Here is a 21,613-nt window from a genome sequence, read left to right as displayed (position 1 = left end):
CCGCCCCGCCCGCTGCTGCCTCCTGCGGCCCGGAGGCTCACAGCACAGGCGGCGTCTGCGCGTCCCGCCCCCGGCCCGGAGGCCTCCACCTCCCGCTCCAGGAAATGGGTGACACTTCATCCCAGCTCTTCAAGCTGGCGTGAAATAAAATTCATGTTTTATGGCAAGACAAGAAAATTTTAAACATAAAAATTTTCTCTGCCCTTTGGCCTCCTCTCTCCCCGCTGTGCAGCTGTATCTGCATTTATGCATCGATCAAACCTCCCCATCGGCAGAAATGCCTGCTCAACCACAAAGAGCGACATTCTCCTGGCATCCAGGACAGCTGCTTAGAAGATAGGGTTCCGGGATTTCCGTGGTAGACCAGTGGGTAAGACTCTGCGCTCCCAATGCAAGGGGCTCCTGTTCCATCCCTGGTCAGGGAACTAGATCCCACATGTCTCAACTAAGAGTCCGCATGCCACAGCAAAGACCCGGCACAGCCAAAATAAATAAATAAATATTTTAAAATCTATTTTTAGAAAAAGATAAGGTTCCTTCCTGATCTTGTAAGGGGCCAGGATGAGCTTAGATCTAGATTGTTTAAACTGTCAATAATATGTCATTTGATGTCCAGCCCTCTGTCTTAAAAAACCTGTATAACTGTGACTTGACTTCTAATGGCAGAACAGTCCTTGGAGCTTTACTGAGATGGTTTTCCTGGGTTGTAATCCTCAAATTTGGCTCGAATAAAATTTTCCATTTCTTCCTTAGATCGACTGATTGATTTTCCATCGACAATGGTATAGGCAGGGGACAGCATTGCCTAGATTTTCCATAATCACAAAAGTCCTGGTTTAAGTCGAAACCAAACACTCTTTTAAACGTTGGTATTTAATTTTCTTTTTTTTTTAATTTATTTATTTTTGGCTGCGTTGGGTCTTCGTTGCTGTGCGCGGTCTTTTCTGTAGTTGTGGTGAGCGGGGGCTACTCTTCGTTGCGGTGCGCGGGCTTCTCATTGTGGTGGCTTCTCTTGTTGTGGAGCACGGGCTCTAGGCGTGCGGCCTCCAGTAGTTGTGGCACGTGGGCTCAGTAGTTGTGGCTCGCGGGCTCTAGAGCGCAGGCTCAGTAGTTGTGGCACATGGGCTTAGTTGCTCCGCGGCATGTGGGATCCTCCCGGACGAGGGCTCGAATCCGTGTCCCCTGCGTTGGCAGGTGGATTCTTAACCACTGCGCCACCAGGGAAGTCCCCTAATTTTCTTTGAAACCCCAGTGGTTGAGGGAGAAAAAAGGAAGAGGGAATCACTGTGCAAGCAGCAGATGGTCGTGCTTCCTTCCACCCATGTTCACAACTGGTGAGGGAGGGAAGCACTGCAATTCTACCCCATTTCACAGAGGATGAAACTGAAGCACAGTGAGACTAGGGGCTGCTCAGTGGAGATGGGGGCGAGTGTTGGAGAAGTCTGTGTCTGTGGGAACCAGTATAATTACTGCTCTCCAGGGGCCCCTGCTGGGTTTCTCTCCATAACTCGTGTCACTGTCTGATGTCCTGTCTTGTACATTTTCACTTGATTTTTGTCTGTCCCCACCCCCCTCCCCACACCAGACACTAAATAAAGGCTGTAGGCAAGGGTTTTGTTTGCTTTCTTCACTCTCTGGGGCCTAGAACAGTACCTAGACACGTAGGTGCTTACTTACAGGGACTGAGGAAGGGCCAGTCCTGAGTGAGACTGGCCCTCAGAGGAAGAATGTTCCACCTGGCAAGGGGCCCACTCCCCCTGTGACAGAGCGGGGAGAAGACAGACACGGCCCCAGACCTCAAGGAGCCAGACAGACAATAAGCAAGGTGCAAATCAGTAAGAGATGTGAAGCACAGTAAGAAAATAAACAGGATGACAAGGTGGCAAACAAGGTCTGGGAGGAGGATATCATGCTCCAAGACCAAGAGGGTAAGAAGGAGAGAACGCGCAGGACAGCTGGGACAGAGCGCTCAGGAGCTGCACCTGCGAAGGCCCCCAGGCGCCAGAAGAGGCTGTGTGCCAGCGGAACAGAGAGCAGGCTCCTGCGGCCGGGAGTCTGGTGAACGGCGAAGGGCGAGAGGGGAACGGGAGAGGCGAGGGGCTGCGGGTCCCTGTAAACACACTGCCTTTGATTTGCGGTGAGATGACAGCTGTTGGAAGTTTCTTTTTTCTTAACAGCTTTATGGAGGTGTGATTGACATACGGCAAGCTTCATGTTTAAGTGCACCATCTGATCAGTTTTGACAATTGCAATGCACCTGAGAAACTATGACGATCATTAAGATGGTAAGCCTGTCCATCCTCCTCCTCAAAGGCTTCCTCCTGCCCCCCTTGCCATCCCCCCCTCCCTGTCCCCACCTCTATCCCCAGGCAGCCACTGATCTGGGACATGCTGGCTCGATTCCAGCGTTAGCACAACCATGTTCATCTTTGTTCTCTCGTTTTCCTCTGACAATCATGCCGTCGTATTCCCCAGGGCTGCTGAAGGAATGTTAGGTGTATGACAGGCGCTGGAAAGTGGAGGAATCCCGGGGAGACTCTCAGCTGACCTTATAAACGGTTCCTGCTGGATGAGAATACAGTCCTCCTCTAAAACCCTCAGAGAAGAAGACAGAAAAACATACGGAAGCAATCCACACCAATGTCCCACGTCTATTAATACTTGAACTCTGTAGTTTACCAAGGAAATGGGACCCTAGTCAGCTTCGAAGTCCTGGTCTGAGGTGGATGTCGTCACACACCCAGCCCACGGTGACTTGATTCCATTCAGTTTTGCTTGGCTCCATCCTTCCTCCAAACCCCCTGGTGCCCTGGCCCATCCTCTCTTGGGGAGGACCGCACACGCCACAACCCACCCTTGTGCTGGCAGCAGCCCCTGCATCTGGTGGCCTTGACATGCTGAGCTTTATTGCACTCGTATGTGTACCCACTCATTTATTATTATCTAAGCAAAGTCGTTTTCAAAGAATTTTAAGAGCCTACGTCTTTTCTTCAATTGGATCTATATGGAGTTCCAACTCCTAAAATATGAGCGGACGTGTTCTTTGCAGCTGGGGAAGGGTGCCCTAGAGAGGGGAAGTGCCCTGCCACGTGGAGAGGGGGCAGAGGATGACGGTCATCTCCATTCCACACTCAACTGCCCCCCTCCTCAAGCTGTCGTTGTCCCCCAGGGGTGGTGGGAACCATGATGATCGGCTCCAGCATCCTCCGTTCAAGTGTGTCCCTGCTGCTGGAGGCCGGGGTCTTGGGCAGCTTTGCCTGTCTCCAGGCCTCGGCCTCTTCCTCTGAAGCATCTGCCTCACAAGTTTGCCGGGACGTGTGACCCTAGTGGATGAAGAGCTCAGGGCTGCCTGCCCCCAGAACAGGCCCAGCTGTGGGGCTGCGGGGACCCCAGTCTCAGATTACCAGATTTTGTAACTGAGGAATAATTGCTTAGTATAAACATGTCCCCAAGTGGAATGTTATTTGTTCTTCGTCTGAAATTCCAATGTCACTGGGCATCCTGTATTTGCTTTGGCAGCCCTGTCCCTGGGGGTGAGGCCATCTCCTGGCCCCTGAGCAGCCCGCATGCCAGGCTGAGGGCACAGGGCCAGGGCCGGGAGTGTGCCCAGGTCTGGATGCCCCTGGCCCATCACCCAGGCTGAAAGGGACAGACGGACCTGAAGGTAAAACAGCCAATGAGGTAGGTGGCCCCAAAGGCCATCCAATAGTGGTGTCAATACTGGATGGCACTGGGCCAATCAGAGCCCTTCTGGGAGGTTCAGGTGAGACTCAGTAGCCCCTGAGCGGGCTTCCCCTGCCCGCTCCTGTCCAAGCATCCCTGCAAATAATCTCGCCTCACCACTAATAACAGGCATGTGAGAGCTGACACTTAGGGCTTTTGTTACGGGCCACGTGCTGTTCCAGACACTTTCCACGTGTGCTCCTGTTTCCAGGCGCACAGCGAACCACGCTGAAATGCAGTGACGTAAAGCACAGCCATTCAGCTCGCTCAGGGATGCTGCGGGTCAGGAATGCACGCAGAGCCCAGGGCTGGCTTGTCTCTGCTCCACAACGTCTGCGATGTAGGGTAAGGAGTGAGGCTAGGACTGAGGAAAACAGGAGAGAACTAAATGGCCCCTCATAAGAAAGGGAGCCGGAGGCTCAAGGGACGGGGGCGAGGAACCCAGCAGGAGAGGAGGGAGGCGCCAAGCCCCCCCCCCCACAGCAGAGGAACCCCGGGGAGCAACAGAGGCGTCCTAGGCCATTGTGAGCGCTAGAGCGGGGTTGCTCTCTAGGCGGAGAGGCAGTGGTGGCCCAAGGATGCCAGCTTCATCTCAGTGACCCGAGCCAGGACGAAGTTCTCACAGGTGCAGGTGCTCAGGAGGGAAGTGGATCTGTGGCCACTTTAAGCAGAGTGGAGAGGTACAGAGCCTGGGCCGGACCCCCAGCCGTGCCACCTGCCAACGGGCAGACACTCACTTCTCTGAGCCTCGTTTCCTGCCTGGAAACCTGGTGGCCTCACTGTAAGGTTAAAGAAGGCACAGGTTTCCACCCTCAGGAGAGAGCCTGGGAAGACCGTGGGCCGGGGCACCCAGCCTGAGCACCTGGCTACCGGGAGCACCTTTGTCAGCACCTGGCGGGGGGCTCCAGTCTCTGGGGGTCCCTGAGCCCCTTGAGACCTGAGCTGTGGACAACCCCCACCCCGCAGCGCGTGGAGGCCACAGCCCTGTGAAGCTGCCGTGGGCGTGGAGTCGGGGCCTTCACCACCCAGAGAGGAGGGCCCAGCGCGGGGCTCAGACACACACACACAGCACTCACACTCACTGTAACCTGGCCGCCTGCGTGTGAGGTGGGGCGAGCAAGCTCTTCAGGGTGAGCCGCGCGACGGGCTTGGAGCTGGCCTGGCCCGGAGCAGGCGCCCGGAAGCATCCGCCTCCTGCCAGAGCCCTGGTGGCCGGCCCTCTCGGGGCTTCCATTCCCTGGTCCAGATCAGCCCCTTCGGCCTCTCTCTGCCCATGTATCCACCCAGAAGGGTGGGGTGCAGGGGTGTCCCGGGGGAGCTGGGCTTGATGAGACCCTGGCTTCGAGGGGTGGGGTGTGCGGAGGCCGAGGGCAGAGGGTCTGGGCCCGTCCAGCTCTGCACGGGCTCACCTGGGCCCCGGGCAGGCAGCGCCTCTGGGATTCCACTTCTCCTCCCTATATGAGGAGGGGGCGTGCCAGGTTTCCCCTTCCAGCGGGACCTTGGACGGCCCTGCGGCCACAGGAAACGACCGGCCAGGGGGCGCGTGGGCCAGAACTTCGCTCCCAGCCCGGCTGCGCCGGGTGCCGTGCCCACAACTCGCTGACCCGACCCGCCCTTCCCCCAGGGCTCAAGCCCCAGCCCTCCAGCACACCACATTTCCGTGGGAGTCCTCAAGGTCCTCACTCCCCTTTGGGTCTCGGCTGCCTGCCTCTAAACGTCTAGCACACCCGGATAAGCCAGAGGAAAAGTCTGCGGCAACGAGTCACCCTGGAGGGGACTGGGGCTTATCCCGGGTCGCCTGAGAGCACGCCTGGGCTTTCCTGCAGCCATGGCCACCGTCTCCAGCGCCACCGCCAGGAGCTCCCCTGCCAGGGCTGCACCTTGGGACAGCTGCAGGTTCCAAGCACAGGCCCGTCTCAGCCCCCACTGGGAGACAATGACGCTCTGTCCTGCCCCCCGCCGCCGGGCCTCCCTGTCTGCCCCTCCTCACCCCCTCGGGCCCCAACTTTCTCCAGAATAAGAAGAAATCTCCAGCACCAACCAGGCACGGGTATCTGACAGCAATAAATTTATTAAGTATCCCCCCAAAATATAAACACAAACAGTAAAAAAAACAAACAAACCATAAAACATCAGGCCTGGAGCTGATATAAAGCAGAGAGACAAACGGGCCACACAAAATGGATTTGACCTATGGCGGAAGACCTGAGAAGACTCACACAGGGCGGGGATGCTGTAAATACTAAAGGACACACACTGGGAGCCCTAGGGTGACATGACCGGGCCTGGTGGGGGAAAGGGCAGGGGTGTGTCAGGGGCTACATGGCTCAGGGGACAGACCTCTCGGTCCCGGCCGCGGCCACGTCCCACCCCTTCAGCTGCTTCACTTGGGGCCCTGGGCCTCGGATTCCTCCTCATCATCTTCATATATCTCCCCCCTCCTCCTCGGCCGTGGCGTCCTGGTACTGCTGGTACTCGGACACCAGGTCGTTCATGTTGCTCTCGGCCTCGGTGAACTCCATCTCGTCCATGCCCTCGCCCGTGTACCAGTGCAGGAAGGCCTTGCGGCGGAACATGGCCGTGAACTGCTCCGAGATGCGTTTGAACAGCTCCTGGATGGCCGTGCTGTTGCCAATGAAGGTGGAGGACATCTTGAGCCCGCGGGGCGGGATGTCGCACACGGCCACCTTCACGTTGTTGGGGATCCACTCCACGAAGTAGCTGCTGTTCTTGCTCTGGATGGCCAGCATCTGCTCGTCCACCTCCTTCATGGACATGCGGCCCCGGAAGACGGTGGCCACGGTCAGGTAGCGCCGTGGCGGGGGTCGCAGGCGGCCATCATGTTCTTGGCATCAAACATCTGCTGCGTGAGCTCGGGCACCGTCAGCGCGCGGTACTGCTGGCTGCCGCGGGCGGTGAGCGGGGCGAAGCCGGGCATGAAGAAGTGCAGGCGCGGGAAGGGCACCATGTTCACGGCCAGCTTGCGCAGGTCGGCGTTGAGCTGGCCGGGGAAGCGCAGGGAGGTGGTGACCCCGCTCATGGTGGCCGACACCAGGTGGTTGAGGTCCCCGTAGGTGGGCGTGGCCAGCTTGAGGGTGCGGAAGCAGATGTCGTACAGCGCCTCGTTGTCGATGCAGTACGTCTCGTCCGTGTTCTCCACCAGCTGGTGGATGGACAGCGTGGCGTTGTAGGGCTCCACCACCGTGTCCGACACCTTGGGCGAGGGCACCACGCTGAAGGTGTTCATGATGCGGTCGGGGTACTCCTCGCGGACCTTGCTGATGAGCAGCGTGCCCATGCCCGAGCCCGTGCCGCCCCCCAGCGAGTGGGTCAGCTGGAAGCCCTGCAGGCAGTCGCAGTTCTCACACTCCTTCCGGACCACGTCCAGGACCGAGTCCACCAGCTCGGCACCCTCCGTGTAGTGGCCCTTGGCCCAGTTGTTGCCGGCCCCGCTCTGACCTGGGACGGGGGCAGGGGGACACGGACGGGGTCAGACCTCCAGAGCCTGCCTGAGGGCAACCGCGGACACAGCCCTGTGCCTGTTTACCCTCCATGAAGTGGGGTTGCCCGCGCCTTCTCACCCCCTCCCTGGCTCTTAGCACAAGCCACACCGTGTGGGGAGTCGATCAGCCCTCCCCTCCAGCCCACCCACCCTCTGGCCAGCTGTGCTGGAAGGGTAAACTGCAACCCCCAGAATCCCTTGCAGCCCGGAGTCGGGAGGAGGGTCATGCCCATCAGTTGGGGTGCTGAGCGCTGGGGGGTGGAAGCGGGGTGTGGCCTTCCTCCTGTCACTGTGTGAGCACCCAGGGCCCTGCCGCCAGAGTCACGGGTGTGAGGACAGCTGCGTTGCGTGCTCGTGAGCTGGTGTCCTCGGAGGCTCTGCTTCTGGCCCCCCGCCACCACCCCAGCCCCCCATCTCTCTAAGGATCCTGTGAGCTCAAGCCTCTGTTTCACACAGCGTTCTGCTTGAAATCACAAGTGGGTGTCTGTTTCCTTGCACAGAACCCTTTCTCTGGGACTCTGTCCCAAGCTGCAAATTGGGGAGATCAGATTGCTCTGCAGGGTCACAGGCAGGGGTGGACTCTGCCTTGTTTCTGTTGATCTGGGTTTGCCGGCAGTGGGGTCCACCAGGAGAGGGCTGGGGCAGGGGAAACTTACCGAAGATGAAGTTGTCAGGCCTGAAGAGGTGCCCGAAGGCCCCAGACCGGACGCTGTCCATGGTTCCACGGCTCCAGGTCCACCAGGATGGCCCGAGGCACATACTTGTGAGCTGAGGGCAGAGGGGTGGGTTACATGGGTCACAAGAAGCTAGGCGCCCCTCCTGCCCCCTAAGTCCTGCCCCGGACTGCCAGCCTCGTGCTCTCACCCTAAAGCTCAGACTCTGGGGGTCAGAGAGGCATGAGCCATGTGTGAAAGGGAGTCATGGTTGACATCCGGACAGCCAGGACCAAATCCCACGTCTACTTGGGCAGGTTAATATTTTGCCAGTTCACTAAAGACACCATTTCGCACCAGTTGCTGAGTAGCCCCTGCTCGACCTCTCCAGTAATCCCTGCTCTGGACCCTCCCATGGGCCTCCTGAAGGGGCCTTGGGACCCTGCCCAGCCCTGGCCATTCCACCGGACTGTGCGTGTGTCTCATGGCCATTAAACACATTTGACTCTCGCTAGGGGTTATTAGGGTCCCTTGTCTTTAATTCTGTGAGTCTCTGGTTGCACCTGCCATCCAACCGAAAGGAGGGCAGCGATGCTGGGCCCCAGCAGTCAAGGTCCCCCCACCCCAACCCCTCGGTCCAGGATGGGGGCTCACAAGAGGCCTCGGTTGTAGTAGACGCTGATGCGCTCCAGCTGCAGGTCCGAATCCCCTACATAATTGCCACTGGGGTCTATCCCGTGCTCGTCGCTGATGACCTCCCAGAACTGCAGGGGGAACGGAGGGGTCAGTAAGGTGGTCGTGACCCCCACCAGGCCCCTTCCCTCCCGTAGCCTTTAAGCCCTGGTACAAAATTAGGGGCTTGGTCCCAAAGCCTGCACTAGGCCTTTGAGTGACTTTGAAAAAGAGCCCCTAGCTCTGTCGTCTGTAAGAAAATTGTCATAATAAATATGCATGTCCATGGAGACCAGAGCTTTCAGGGTGGTTCAGGGCTCAACTGACACAGACCCGGGCCCCCAGACCCGGCTCTGCACTTGGTGACCAGGGCCTTGGGCAGTCCACTTCTCCATGAGTAATAAACACCCTCTTGGGGTGTTTCTTTTTTAATTCCCTCCTTTCAGATGAGAAAGCTGAAGCACAGAGAAGGTAAGTGCTGGAGACAGGGTCCAGGGATATGCGTGCCCTCAGTGTCGAGGCAAAGATGTCCAGTGACAGGGCCTGGCAGCGTCCAGCCCATCAGCAGCCTCAGCCAACAGGAACCACAGGGCCTAAGTGGGGACTCACATTGCCTGGGGTGTACCCAGCCTGGCCAAGCTGAGACGGCACAGCTCCAGCTTCAAGGGCTCACTCTGTCCCCGGCCTCCTGCCCTGCTCGCCCTGGGCAGGAACCTACCGCGCTTCTCTCAGGACTGGGGCAGGGCAGGACCACCCCTTCCCAGCTGCGTGACCTTGGGCAAGTCCTGAAGATTCTCTGTGCCTCCGTGGCCTCACCCGTTCAGTGGGCCTGATGATGAACCCAGGTTGTTGTGAGAATAAAGCAAGTTACTCTGCACAGAGCCTGTGAATGGTGAGTGCCGTGTGGGATTATTAGCACGCAAAGACACCCGCCCTGGGTGAAGGGAAGGCTGCACAGTGCTCTGTGCTCGCCCCAGGGGCACTTCCAGGCTGTCTCAGAGCACAGCTGCCCATGCAGGCCGGAGATCGTGGTCACACACCGTGTGACTGACCAGTGCCCCTCCCGTTTGCCCCTCAGGGTTGGGGTGACTCAGAAGAATGGGTGTGAAGGCCCCAAGAAGCAAAGGGCCTCTACATATGGGTCATGTGCTGGGGAAAAGGACTGCTCAGTGAGAAAAAGCAGTTAGAAATCAGTTTTCACGTGCGTATCTATATATAGATGTCTCTGACAGACATTCAAAAATCTGCTCCCGGCAGCCGTGCCTGAGAGTGGTCCTCGGTGGGGGTAGAGGCTTTGACACTGCACACCATTTGGTTCTTTGGGAATTTTTGTCATGTGCATGTTAACTTCTCCAAAAAAAAAAAAAAAAAAAAAAAGATTAGTTAAAAATTTAAAAAACCTTAAAACCTGAAAAGTACGAACAGTCATTATTATAAAATGCACAGAAGAATCTTGGCATTTCACCCAGAGAGACTGTTATCAGAGGTCAGCTCTCAGCAAGGGTGGGGGCTGGACTTCTTCCTCCTTTGTGTGTTTTTGTCATTGATAAGTTTTCTTCTTTTTTTCTGCATCAAGTGTGTATTAACGCTGTAATTAGCGGTGTCACTGAAGCATTCAGGGCCTGATCAGAGCTTCCTCCCACTGCTTGGTTCCCCATGCCCTCCTCAGGAGAGTGTGAGCCGGGGGCCTTGCTCCCCACAGCCCTGGAACACCCCAGACCTCTGGCTTCAGAGACACCCACAGCCCCTGTAGAGAAGGGATGAGCTTGAGATGGCAAGTGTGGGAGGGGCAGAGAGTGTCTCAGTCACCGAGCCACCAACACATCTATGGAAAGTTCTCTGGACCCCGCTATGGAATGCATAGGCTTCCAGGAGGCAGCAGACCAGAGTGAGTGCAGACTCCAGCACTGGCCAGTGTGTGCCAGTGACTCCACCTCTCAGGACCTCCATTTCCTCATCTGTAAAGTGGACATAATATGATACCCACTTCAAGTGGTCAACTCAAGGCCTGACACATAAAAGCAGTCAGCAAATGTTGGCCTCACAAATTAAAAGGCTTAGATGTTATTTAAATTTGTAAAGTCATATTCACTGATAAATAAAATAAAATCATATACTTTGGAATATTGTGTTGCAATAAAGATCATCACTTGTATGAGGCAGATCTCCAAGGCACACCCTTAGGGGAAAAGGCACATTGCAGTGATATACAGAGTAAAAGCAAAAATCTCGCAGCAGATGCTATATTTTTTATACATAGGTGCATATGCCCAGAAGATGGACTAGAATGGTGGAAAATACTTGTCCTGCCTGAAGAGAGGGACCGAGAGGGGTGAGGTGCTCACATGGGCACTTTAGCCTTATCTGCAATGTTTCAACTTTTTAGAAGGAGAATATGTTAATAATAGCTTTGTAGTTAAAACAATACGAATTGTAATTTAAAATAATAAAACTTAGTAGAATATATTATATATACAGATCATATAACATTTAATAAATAACAAAATACTATTTTATAAATTAAAGAATAATTATGATCATCACTACAGATGAGAAAACTGCCAGATGGCGCGTGGACCCCAGGGTCCAGGCCAGGGCTCCTATTTCAGACCCCACGGTTTTGTCTCGAGCTGGGGGCGTGCGCCGCGGCGCTGTCCGTGGTGCTGACCTTTCCGGCGCCTACGCTCGTGGGCGGGGGAGGTGGCGGGGCGCGCGCAGGAGCCCAAGGCAAGAGGGGTGCAGTGGCTCCCGGGAGGGAGGGCTGGCCGACTGGGGGCCGTTAAGCCCCTCTAGGACCCCATGCCCCTCCCCGGCCCGTGCACAGCGAGCACCGACAGGACCCAACTGGGAGGGGCGGGGGGGGTGGGTGGTGCGGAAACCAGAAATTCCTCTTCCCATTGGCTGTCAGGGCCAGGGCCCGCCCTTCCGAGGCCCCGCCCAGCGGCCGAGAGACTGGGCGCAGACAAAGGCTCCAGGACGGCCCTGCCCCCCTAGGGGAGGAGGGTGGGGTTCCCAGACTCTTCGCCCCACTGTGGGAGCTGGGGGCTCCCTGCCCATCCTGATGTGTCCACACAGGCCTAGATTCAAACTCCTGCCCTGTCCCTCCCAGGCGTTTTTTTTTATCCTTGGGGGAAGGGCGACACCCAATCCCACCGCAGCCTCGAGAGGTGCAGCGCCCAACACGTAGTGGTCATTGTCACGAGTCATAAATGCTGTCATGTCACCTCTCACGAGAGCCGTGCTCTCTCTTGGCCCCGATCGCCCTGACCTCCCTCCATAACTTCCACTCCCATCCCCACCCGCAGCCAGGCCCTCCCCCAAGTGGGCGGCCCGCCCCCAAGCAGGGGAAGCAGCCCCTCTTGCCCACCCCAGTCAGCTACTGCTGGTGATGGGCGAAAAAAGTTTGCTATCCCTCCACCAGGAGGCCACAACCAGTACGGAAGCTGGAAACAAAAATGGCCAAGGAACGCCTGCCTGTCCACAGGGCAGGTGCTGTGCGCCGGGGCAGGCAAATCCCACACACGCTGTGAGCGCGTCCAGTTTGGTTCTGGAGATTTTCCAGGGCAGGGAGGCCGGAAGGAAACCACTAGACTGCTTCCGTTGGTCACTGCAAAGGGCAAGCGGTTGAAAAGGAAGAAACGATCCCCCTCCCCCCCCAAATCCACACTCTCTCTTTGCATTGTTAAAAAGGATCAGATATTAGTTTTAAAAACAAACAAGAGTTAAGGAAATTAAGCCAAAATGAATAAAAAGTAATGAGCAAACCCAAGGGCCACTGCACTTGAAGCAGGAAAAATCTCTGCGGAGGCCACTGTCCAGCACTCGGGCCGCTGCCTCTGCCCTGCCCCCCACCCATGGGGCTGCAGCTGGGCATGAACATGCCCTTGCCTGATCCGTGCCGGTCCAGCCATAGAAGGAAGCCCCGTGACAGGATCACCACTCCCACAGGCTCATGGTGGGACTCAGGCTGCCTGCTTCCCTTCAGTGACCCCTGACTATCGGAGGAGCAGATGCTCAGGGCAGGCCTGGCCCCTGTGACCACATTAATGAGCCCATGGCCCCTTCTGCCCGTCCAGGGCAGCTGTCAGTGACAGCCCCCAGAGCCCTGATTTAATTTGAGGCCTTGGTCCCTCAGGCCTCCCCTCCCCCAGCCCCTTCCTCTGGCAGGCACAGCTGTCTCCTCGGTGATTAGGGTGTCTCCCCACTATGCCCTCCCCCCCATGTGAGGCCCTCCACCCTAGAGCCCAAGTTGCAATTTACATCTCAGCCACGTGGCTGCCCCAGCCCTGTTGTAATTAGCTTTTTGTTCTTGCCCGGTTTCCATGGCAACAGCCTCCAGAGGAAGCCTTTCCTGGCCCCTTCCCCTCCAGGACCTGTCTCCTCCCACTGCCTCCTTGGGGAACCAGCTCGACACCATCCCTCGCTGGGTCCCTGGCCTTGGTGCTGACAAAGCAACCCGCCCCTCCCCCCCATATTGTTCTGAGGAGAGCACAGGGGCAGCAGGCCGCACCCACCCAGCCTGAGCCCTGCGCTGGGCATCTGCAGAGACTGAGAGCCGGAGGGTGGAGAGGCTCTGTCTCCACTTGCTGTGTGACCTTGGGCAAGGGACAGCTACCCTGGACTTAGGGATGGGACACCTGCCTCCTGGGTTCGGCTGGGGATGACGCCATCCCCTTCCCGCCTCAGTTCCAACATCTGTGAGGTGGGCTAACAATGGAGGGGAGGGGCCTAGTGGTGAAGTAGCTCTCGACCCCCACCCGCCCACCCCGGCTTTGTTCCCACGTCCGACCGACCCCGAGACTCGCGGTCCCTACGTGGGTTTGATCCAACCCTGTGGCGAGGGGCGACAGGTTGCCCAGGCAGGGCTACGCTGAGGGAGAGTCCAGTCCTCGACCAAGGTCATCCCGAGTCCGGGCCCAATGCCTCCCCCAACAAAGGAAAAGGGTGGGGCCAGGAAGCTGAGGGTGGTCAAAGCTAGGCGGGGGCATGCGGGCGGCTCTGGACGCTTGGAGGGTACCAAGTTACTGGCGTGCCGGGGTGGGGGGGATCATTACGGCTTTGCGGGGGGCCCCACCCAAACCTGCCCACCCCACCCATCTCGCCCGAGGCTGCATTGTGACCCCAGAGAAGAGGGCCACGCCCAGCCAGCGCCCCCCCCCCCCACCCCGCACCTGCAGCGGCGGGTGGATGGAGCGTAGAGGCTGACCTGCGCTGTGCTCCCGCAGGCCCGAGGTAAGCCCGGTAGGGGCAGAGGAAAGGCGGGGGTGGGAATGGCAGAGGGGACGACCCGGCGTCCCGCAGCGAGGGCCAGCCCATCCTTCTCTTCTAGGCTTCGCAGTGGCGAGTGAGGCTCGGGGTGCGGCTCTGCGCGCACCGCCTCCCTGCTTCCCTCCTCCCGGGGACCGGCTCGAGGGGTAGGCGGGGGGGACCCGGGATGCGCGCCGGGTGCGGGGCCCGGCGCAGGGGGGCGGCGCGCGGCCTCACCTTGGCCCCGATCTGGTTGCCGCACTGGCCGGCCTGGATGTGCACGATCTCCCTCATGCTCGGTGCGTGTGGCGGGCGGCTGCGGGACGCAGGCGGACGCGCTGGGGCCGGGGCTGGCTGCGGAGGATCTGCCGCCCCCGCCGCCCGCTCTTATAGGCTGGGCCCCGCCCGCCGCGCCCGGCCTGGCGTCATCGCGCGCGGCCAATCCGGGGACGCCGCCGCAGAATGCGGCAGGGCTGCAGCATCAGCACCGCGCATCCCCGCTCCACCGCGCGCTGCAGCGCCTCCTCCCGCCGCCCCAGGGGTCTGGGGACCGCGCACCCGAAAGGAGGGGCTGGCGAGCTCCAGGGAGGACAATAGAAGCCCCCTTGGCCCTCGGCCCCAGCCCCGGCTGCCGTCTCTATCCCACCCCAGCGGCAGCCTCACCCCTGGGCTTTGCGAGGAGGGTTTTTCTTGTCCACACCTGTGTAGGGACCAACCCCATCTCCCACCCCGAAAGGCCAACGTGGACGCCTCCCAGCTCCCTGTCTTGTGTCGCGAAGGGGCAGACCAGGTACTCTGAGCTTTGCCGGGTCCCTTAATGGCGGGGTGGCCAGGAAAAGGCTGCAGCAGGCACCGACTTCTCAACAGAAGAAAGAAATCATGGGCCAGGGCTCCCAGACGTCTGAGTCAGAAGGGCTGTGAGTGCAGGAGGGTGGCGGTGGGTTGCTATGGCATCTCAGTTTTACTGTTCTTCTCTGCACTGGGGGGTGCCACCTGCCCCTTCTTCCCCAGGGGGCTGCCATAAGATTCCAAATGGACCTAGCAGGTGGGGCTGCTTTGTACCCCTGCCAGGCACAGCACCTGGCATGTAGCTGCTGCTCAGTGGACGTCGGTGTCAGGAATTGTCATAAGGCCACAAACAAGCCAGGCACAGAACTGACGGGGGGGTGGGGCAGTGGTTTCTGTCTGACTCACTCTCCCTGATGTCACCTGTACCCCTGGAGTCTTGGTCCAAGTGAGGCCAAGGAAATTCGGTGGGCTGGGGGAGCTATGTAGGGAGATGGTGTGCGCATAAGGGAGAGAAGGGAGGCGGTGAAGTGGGCACGCAGTTCAGAGGCTGGACGACCCACTGGCCTAGCGGTCTGCTGGGGTCAGACGTTATAGTGAAGCCGCCTGTCATAAAGTCCTCCTGATATTTCAGTAACAAAATCCTCAGGAGGGGTCTCGGCCACAGCGTGCGGACCTGTTCCTGTCCGTGCGTTCACACTGCTTGTGTGGTGGGGCTGTGTGCACGACCCTCTCTCTCTCCTCTTGCAGCTTCCCCAGTTTGGCAAGTCTAGAAATGGGCCTTTTGTTCTCGAGAGACGCCCTCCCTCACAACACGTCCATGATGTGGCTTTCTGTGGTTGGCTTCCAGCTGCCTGGGGCCCCTCCCTGTCCCCGTTCAGGGGGTCCTGGTGAGCGTTTGGCTCTTCCCTGGAGCTGGCTGCACCTCCCTGTTGAGCAAAGGAAGAAGCTTTGCATCCTGTTGACCAGGACCCATCACCCGCCCTGCCGCCCTGCAGGATGGCATCGGGCCAGGCCAGCTCCCCCTCCATCCCCAGAGGGCTCTGGTGCCCGGCTCGAGGCTGACTCATCATCCTGTCTCCCAGCAAAAGCCGGCCCTGCTGGGAACCAGCTCCCAGCTCCGAGGTCAGCAGTCAGGGCTGGAGCTGCCAGTGGTGGGCGGGCAGGAACTGGCCGGGACAGGGCTCGGGTGGCTGGCCAGGGGGCGGCAGGGGCTGCAGGCATTACTAGACCTGCCTTGGATTTGGCTGGTACCATCACTGTTCCTGCACTGAGCCTGTACCAGGAAGGGGGTCGAATGTATGCTGTGTCTGTGGAGGAACCGGGTGGGAACTCAGCCCAGGGTCGCAGCAGAGGGAGGGCCCAAGGGCTCCCAGCATCAGGCAGCACGGTCCACCCCAGAGGCCCACTCCCCTGGGGCTTGGACACCCCTGCAGCCCCTGGACAGCCTCACCCCATTCTGGGCAGCTTTGCCTCACACTCCCCAGGGCTGGTGGAGCCCTGACCCTCCTCCCAGAAGGGCAGCACTTGGAAGAGAGCAGACCCCAGCCTCCGGGCCGCCCTGCCGCTGGATGAGGCAGGGATACGGACGAGGGGCTGCGGGACTGGGCCGAGAGAGGGCCACGTTCTGGCCAGGGTCACACATGGGTCACTGTGGTCCTGCTTGTGCTGCAGTTGAGGGCGCCTGGACAGTGTTGGGGTCTTGTCACCATGGTGGTGACTGGGGGCAGGGCAGCTGCTGCCCTTCCGCCAGTTGCTCTGGGCTGGGGTTTGCACCCCAGAGAGAAAGCAAAGACACAGGATCGAGTGGGTGTGGTCAGGTTCTCCACGCTCTCCCCCAGGTGGGGCTGTGGTTTCCTCACCTGGGCAGGCCAGCCACGGTTTCTGGCCAGTTCCTGGGACTTCCTTCCTTCCTTCCCCTCTTCAGCCCCGCCCCCATTCCTCCACCTCAAGCTTCAAGCAGCTTCTGGAAGGAGGCAAGACAGATGGCAAGGAGGCTGCACCAAACAGAGAATTTATTACTAGACTGCTTCCTGGCCCCAGGAGCCTGGGTGCTGGTCCCCGATTCAGGCCAATGGCCCCTGCTTCACCCAGAGCAGGTGTTGGCCGGCACTGTCTGCCGGGGGCGTGCGGTGTCGACAGATGGGCTGAGCCCTGGCTCTCCGGTCACCACTGAGCCTTAGAAGAGAGAAGCCCCGCCCTCCCACCTTGCTCCACGCCTTCCTCCTTGCTGGTCACGAAGTCCTCGGAGCAGCACTGCCGACAGCTTTTGCCGCCACGCTGCACATCCCAGTGGGCGGGGTGGCGGGGAGGCAGTCCCCAGAGTGGGTGCGGCGGGTCTCCGGATGAGGGGGGACTCTAGAGACGTGGGCAGTGCCCCGCCGTCTCCCCAGCCTCCTCCATCCCCGACAGCTCCTCCTGGAGCTTCGTGCCATTCCTCTCTCGGGCCCCAGAGGGTCTGTGCGTCCACACCTTCAGAGGTGGCCTAGCCCGTCCTCTCTGCCAAGGGACTGCCCCGGCCACCCAGGGCTTGGGCCGCACGACAGCACCCCCTCCCTCTGCCCAGCAGCTCACCAGGAGCCCTGCAGCACCTCTTGGAGCGTCTTCCGGAGCTCCTGGCTGCGGAAGGCGTAGATGAGAGGGTCCACGATGGCGTTGCAGATGATGAGGGTGAGGAAGAGGTTGAAGTTCTTGAAGACGCAGCCACAGGTGGGGTGTTGAGGGCAGAGGACGATGAGCGAGAGGTGGAGGAAGAAGGGGCCCCAGAAGAGGAAGAAGGTGCCCAGCAGGATGGTGAGGGTGGCCGCGCCCTTGAGGCCGAAGCCCTGCTGGGTGGAGTGCTGCCTCTTGTGGAGCCGGGCGATGCCCCGGGCGTGCTGGCAGGCCCGGGCCAGCATGTGGACGTACAGCACCGCCATGAGCGCCAGCATGGCTACGAAGAAGCTTACGAGACACAGCAGGACTGCCGCGTGGTTGTAGTAGGCGATGAAGAGGGTGCTGGCGAGGACGCTGGCCACCCAGATGGCCGCGATGGCCCGCCACGCCCTGGGCAGCGTCACGAGGCTGTGGTACCGCAGGGCGTAGAAGATGGAGATGTAGCGGTCCACGGCGATGGCGCCCAGGAAGCAGAGGCTGGACACCATGGAGCTGCAGATGAGCACATCAATGACGTCGTCCAGCTGCTGCACCACGGCAGCCCGAGGGGCCATGGCGCCGGCCTCCAGCAGCAGCATGACGGCCGTCTCCAGCACGTTGCTGACACTCACAAGCAGGTCGGACGCGGCCAGGCAGCAGATGAAGGAGTACATGGGCGAGTGCAGGTTGCGGTTCTTGAGGATGGCGGCCACCACCAGCACGTTCTCCACGAGACTCACCAGCCCCAGGCTGAGGAACAGCCCTTCGGGAACGGACACCTCCAGGCACTGGGGCCCCGTCTGGTTGGTGGCCAGCCCGAGGCGGGGGGTGGCTGGAGACGTGGAGTTGAGGGGACCCAGCAGCTGCCTCTGGGGGCCGAGCACTGGCATCGTCCTGCCAGGGAGCAGGAAGAGGTCCTTGCTCTCAGGGTCCCGCTCAACTCATGGCTCCACCGGGAGGCCCCTCACACTCCGTCCTCCGGGGCTGGACAAATGTCGGCCCAGGCGCGGCCCCAGGCCTCTCCACCAGAGTCCAGTCACTTCCCAGCCAGGACCCCAAGCTCCCAGTTGCCGGCCCTGTGGGCTCAGTGTCTCTCTCCTGGTCCTCAGTGCACCTCCCCTCTTCCCTGGAGGTGCGGTCGCCCAGATCCGGACATTTCTAGGCCTCTTGCTACCTCCGGTCCTACGAGACCTCCTGCCTTCCTCAGCATCTTTAAAGTCATCCGCAGAGCCCCTCCTCCTGAGGGCGGCACCGTGACGGGCGTGTGCCCGGCTGCAGCGTGAGGGCGGCCGCTAGATGGCGCAGCGGGCACCCGGGCCTGTCCCGGCTGCTTGGCGCTCAGACTACTGCAGGCAGTCCGGCCAGCCGCGCCAGCCCACCTCCCCTCCAGGTGTCGCGGGCGCGGGAGTTCCGCTCCGGACCTGCCTCTGAGACTTACACACACACACACACACACACGCACACGCACCCCGCCTGCCCCACGTTAAACGCTGACTGAAGGCGGCCCTGCCCCAAGGACCGCCAGCCGAGCCAGCACTCTGTCACTGAAGAGGGCCCGGTGCTGACGACAAAGCCTCCTCTGAGGGCGGGGTGGGTGTGGACCGCGGGGCCGGCCCCTCACGGGTTGGGGAAGTCAGGCGGGCCGAGGGTCTGGTGCTCTGAAGGCGCTGGGCTGTGATGTTCCCGTTTGGGTCCGTCCTGTGCCCCCCATCAGACGGGGTAGGGCGCACCTGCTCACCAGCGTCAGCTCCCTTCCCTGCCCTTGACGACTCACACAGCCCTTTCCCCCTTTGCCTCCGCTGGTGCTATTTATTGAAGCGCGTCGTCCATGAGAGTACACGAATCATAAACATGCAGGTTGGTGCACACCTCATCCAAATACAGCCGGGAAAGCAGCACCCACTCAGTCAGTCAATCAAACACTGACTGCACCAGACCCTCCGGGGTGTCCTCCTGGCCCCGACCATCGGTTACCTTTGCCTGTTTTGGAACCTGATACGTGTGGACTCCGGACCCTTCCTCACTCAGCACTGAGACACCCTCGCGGCCGCACGCAGCGGTCGTTAACGCGCAGGCCGCGTGGGCGTTTGGGTGGCCCCCGTCCGTCACAGACACTGCTGCTGGGTGACACACACGGGTGGGACCGCATGGTCAGAGGCACACCTTCAGCTCTGGTAGATTCTGCCAAACCGTTTTACACCCTGGTGGACCTGTTTGCCTGTTTCTGGCCATGCACGAGCCCCCACCCGCCACGTAGAGGAGGGTGGAAGGAAGGGCCTTGCCTGGGCTCCGCAGGAACCAGGGCGCCCCACCTCCTGGTGGAGAACCCCAAAGGGAACAAAGGGTCCCAGGGCAGGACCACGAGGCAGAGCCACGGTGGGGGCGGTGCTGGCACCGCTGCCCTGAACCCCGGCGTCTCTGCCCCGTGAGTCCCAGGACTCCCTGGCCGCCGGGCGAGCAGTGTCCTGCCTCTAGCTTACGTGTCATCACGGCTCCATCAATGAGGCCTTTGAGACTGCCGTGCCTCCCCAGACCCAGCGCCCCCAGCCTGAGACTTCAAAGGCCAGGAGAACTGGGGGGCCTTTGCCATGAGACCACAGCCCTCTTCCTGGGGAGGCCTCGAGACTCCCTGTCTGGTTCTCACCCCGAGGGAGGGGGACAGCAGGTACAGCTGAGCTGCGATTGGTCACAGGCCTGGGAAACGTCCACGTGAAACCACAGCTAACCCTGCGGCCAGTCCTACCCGCTTGACCTCTAGTGCCCCCGGAAGAAAGCAAGTGAGGACTGGCCAGACAGGCGGTGGGGGGGACGGCCACCCCCTCAGAGGACATACCACATGAGACCATGTGCTGACCACTCATGAGGCTGTGAGGGCAGGAACTGTCTCAGTGCTGGGTCCCCAGCACCAGAACAGGGTCAGGCCCGCAGCAGGCCCGCAGCACACAAAGGCTCAGCATGTAAGGGAGCTCGTGGGAGCTGGAGCCCGACGAGCTGCTGCCTGCAGAGCCAAGGGGCAGCCCTGTCTAGCCACAGCCATGCCGAGGAGGCCCGCCTTTATGGGGGTCCCCCGACGGCAGCCACGGGGAGTACAGCCAGCCCCCCTGCCCCCTCCCCTCACCAAGGAGAGATCTCAGGAAGACCTGGCCCAGAGCTGGGTCACAGGGTCTGGGTTCCAGGGTTGTCCAGTTTTCTTTAACTTGGGGAAAGGAGGGGCTTTTGTGCCCACCCTTTGGTGCCCATGCTGAAGACCTGAGGTGGCGTGTGACCTGATGGGAAAGAGCACAACCCATCAGCAATCCATGAGCAGCACAAGGCCTGAGTGGTCAGTTGAGCCTTTACAGTAGGTGTCTAGATGTGAGGGCCCTGGCTGTCTTCTCACCCCCATTAGACGGAGCAGCATGACTGAGCACTGGGTGGGCAGCAGGCCTGGGGGTGGTGAGCAGTTTCATCACTTCCTGGGCCCAGCCTCTGCTTCCCTATCCCCAGGACACTGGCTCTTCATTTTAAAGTTTGATTCCTGGTTGCAAGATGGCTGCTGTAGCTCCACACATCACATCCTCACCTAAATGTATTTAAGGTTGGAAGAGGTAGGGTGCCAAGCTCTCCTTGCTTGCCTGTCATTTTCAGAGATCAAACCCCTTCCCAGAAGACCCCCAGCAGACTGTCTTACTTGCTGAAGTTCATCACAGGCTACCCTGGTGGGGACCATGTGGTTCTAGTGCAGGCTCAGTCTCTGAGCTGGCTGTGGATGGTGGGAGGGGTAACCACATCTGCAGGGCCCTGTCCTTGCCACGGGTGTTCAAGGCACCGAGGCACCCCCGACTTGGGAACAGCTGGAAGGATGACCTCACAGGCCTCTGCAGTAGGTGAGCCCACATCACGATCAGGATGCCACAGACTTCCTGGAAGATGGGCCAACGGACCAGGACTTGGGTGCATGCTGACAGGAGATGGCTGGGTCACACTTCCTGCCACACTGACCAGCCTGGGGCCCCAATCACACCCTGGAGCACACGGGCAGCCTCTGTGGGTAGAGGTCAGGGCTGGGAGGGTGCCCAGCGTACAGGGTAGCATGTGGGGCTCACAACCTTGGTGGCCTGGATCCTTCCAGAACCAAACAGGATCCTTAGTCACAGGCAGCCCGTGTGGTTCTGAGCTGTCACTCAAGAGCACCAGGTCCCATCCCTTCACCCTCCCCAGCCCGCGGTCCGTTCACCCCTGGACCAAGTGCCCCCCAGTCTCTGCCACGTACACCCCCCAGAGCTGCCAAGACGAGCGTCCTTTCCAAAGCACACCTCTCGGCCTCCCCACTGACGGCGCTCCCGGAAGCGAGCGTGGAGTCTGGCTCTGCGATGCCCCAGGCCGGCTGGGCAGCGGCGGGGAGGGCCTGCCCGGG

General features: G+C 59.9%; 1 protein-coding gene across 1 annotated transcript; it reads right to left on the bottom strand.

Moving 5' to 3' along the window:
- Positions 1–5,782: 5,782 nt before the first annotated feature.
- LOC118884649 lies at positions 5,783–21,584 on the bottom strand. The gene is given in 12 exon segments (XM_036832352.1): positions 5,783–6,160; positions 6,162–6,535; positions 6,538–7,182; positions 7,882–7,948; positions 7,950–7,993; positions 8,026–8,031; positions 8,540–8,642; positions 14,035–14,183; positions 14,237–14,340; positions 16,037–16,187; positions 16,791–16,849; positions 17,158–21,584. Coding segments are annotated over 12 exon segments (2,706 nt in total). The 5' UTR covers positions 18,108–21,584; the 3' UTR covers positions 5,783–6,106.
- Positions 21,585–21,613: the final 29 nt, after the last annotated feature.

This window comes from Balaenoptera musculus, chromosome 19 (assembly GCF_009873245.2).
Source record: "Balaenoptera musculus isolate JJ_BM4_2016_0621 chromosome 19, mBalMus1.pri.v3, whole genome shotgun sequence".
NCBI lineage: Eukaryota > Metazoa > Chordata > Mammalia > Artiodactyla > Balaenopteridae > Balaenoptera > Balaenoptera musculus.
Note: the sequence above shows the minus strand (reverse complement) of the source record. Positions and strands in the feature narration are given on the sequence as shown.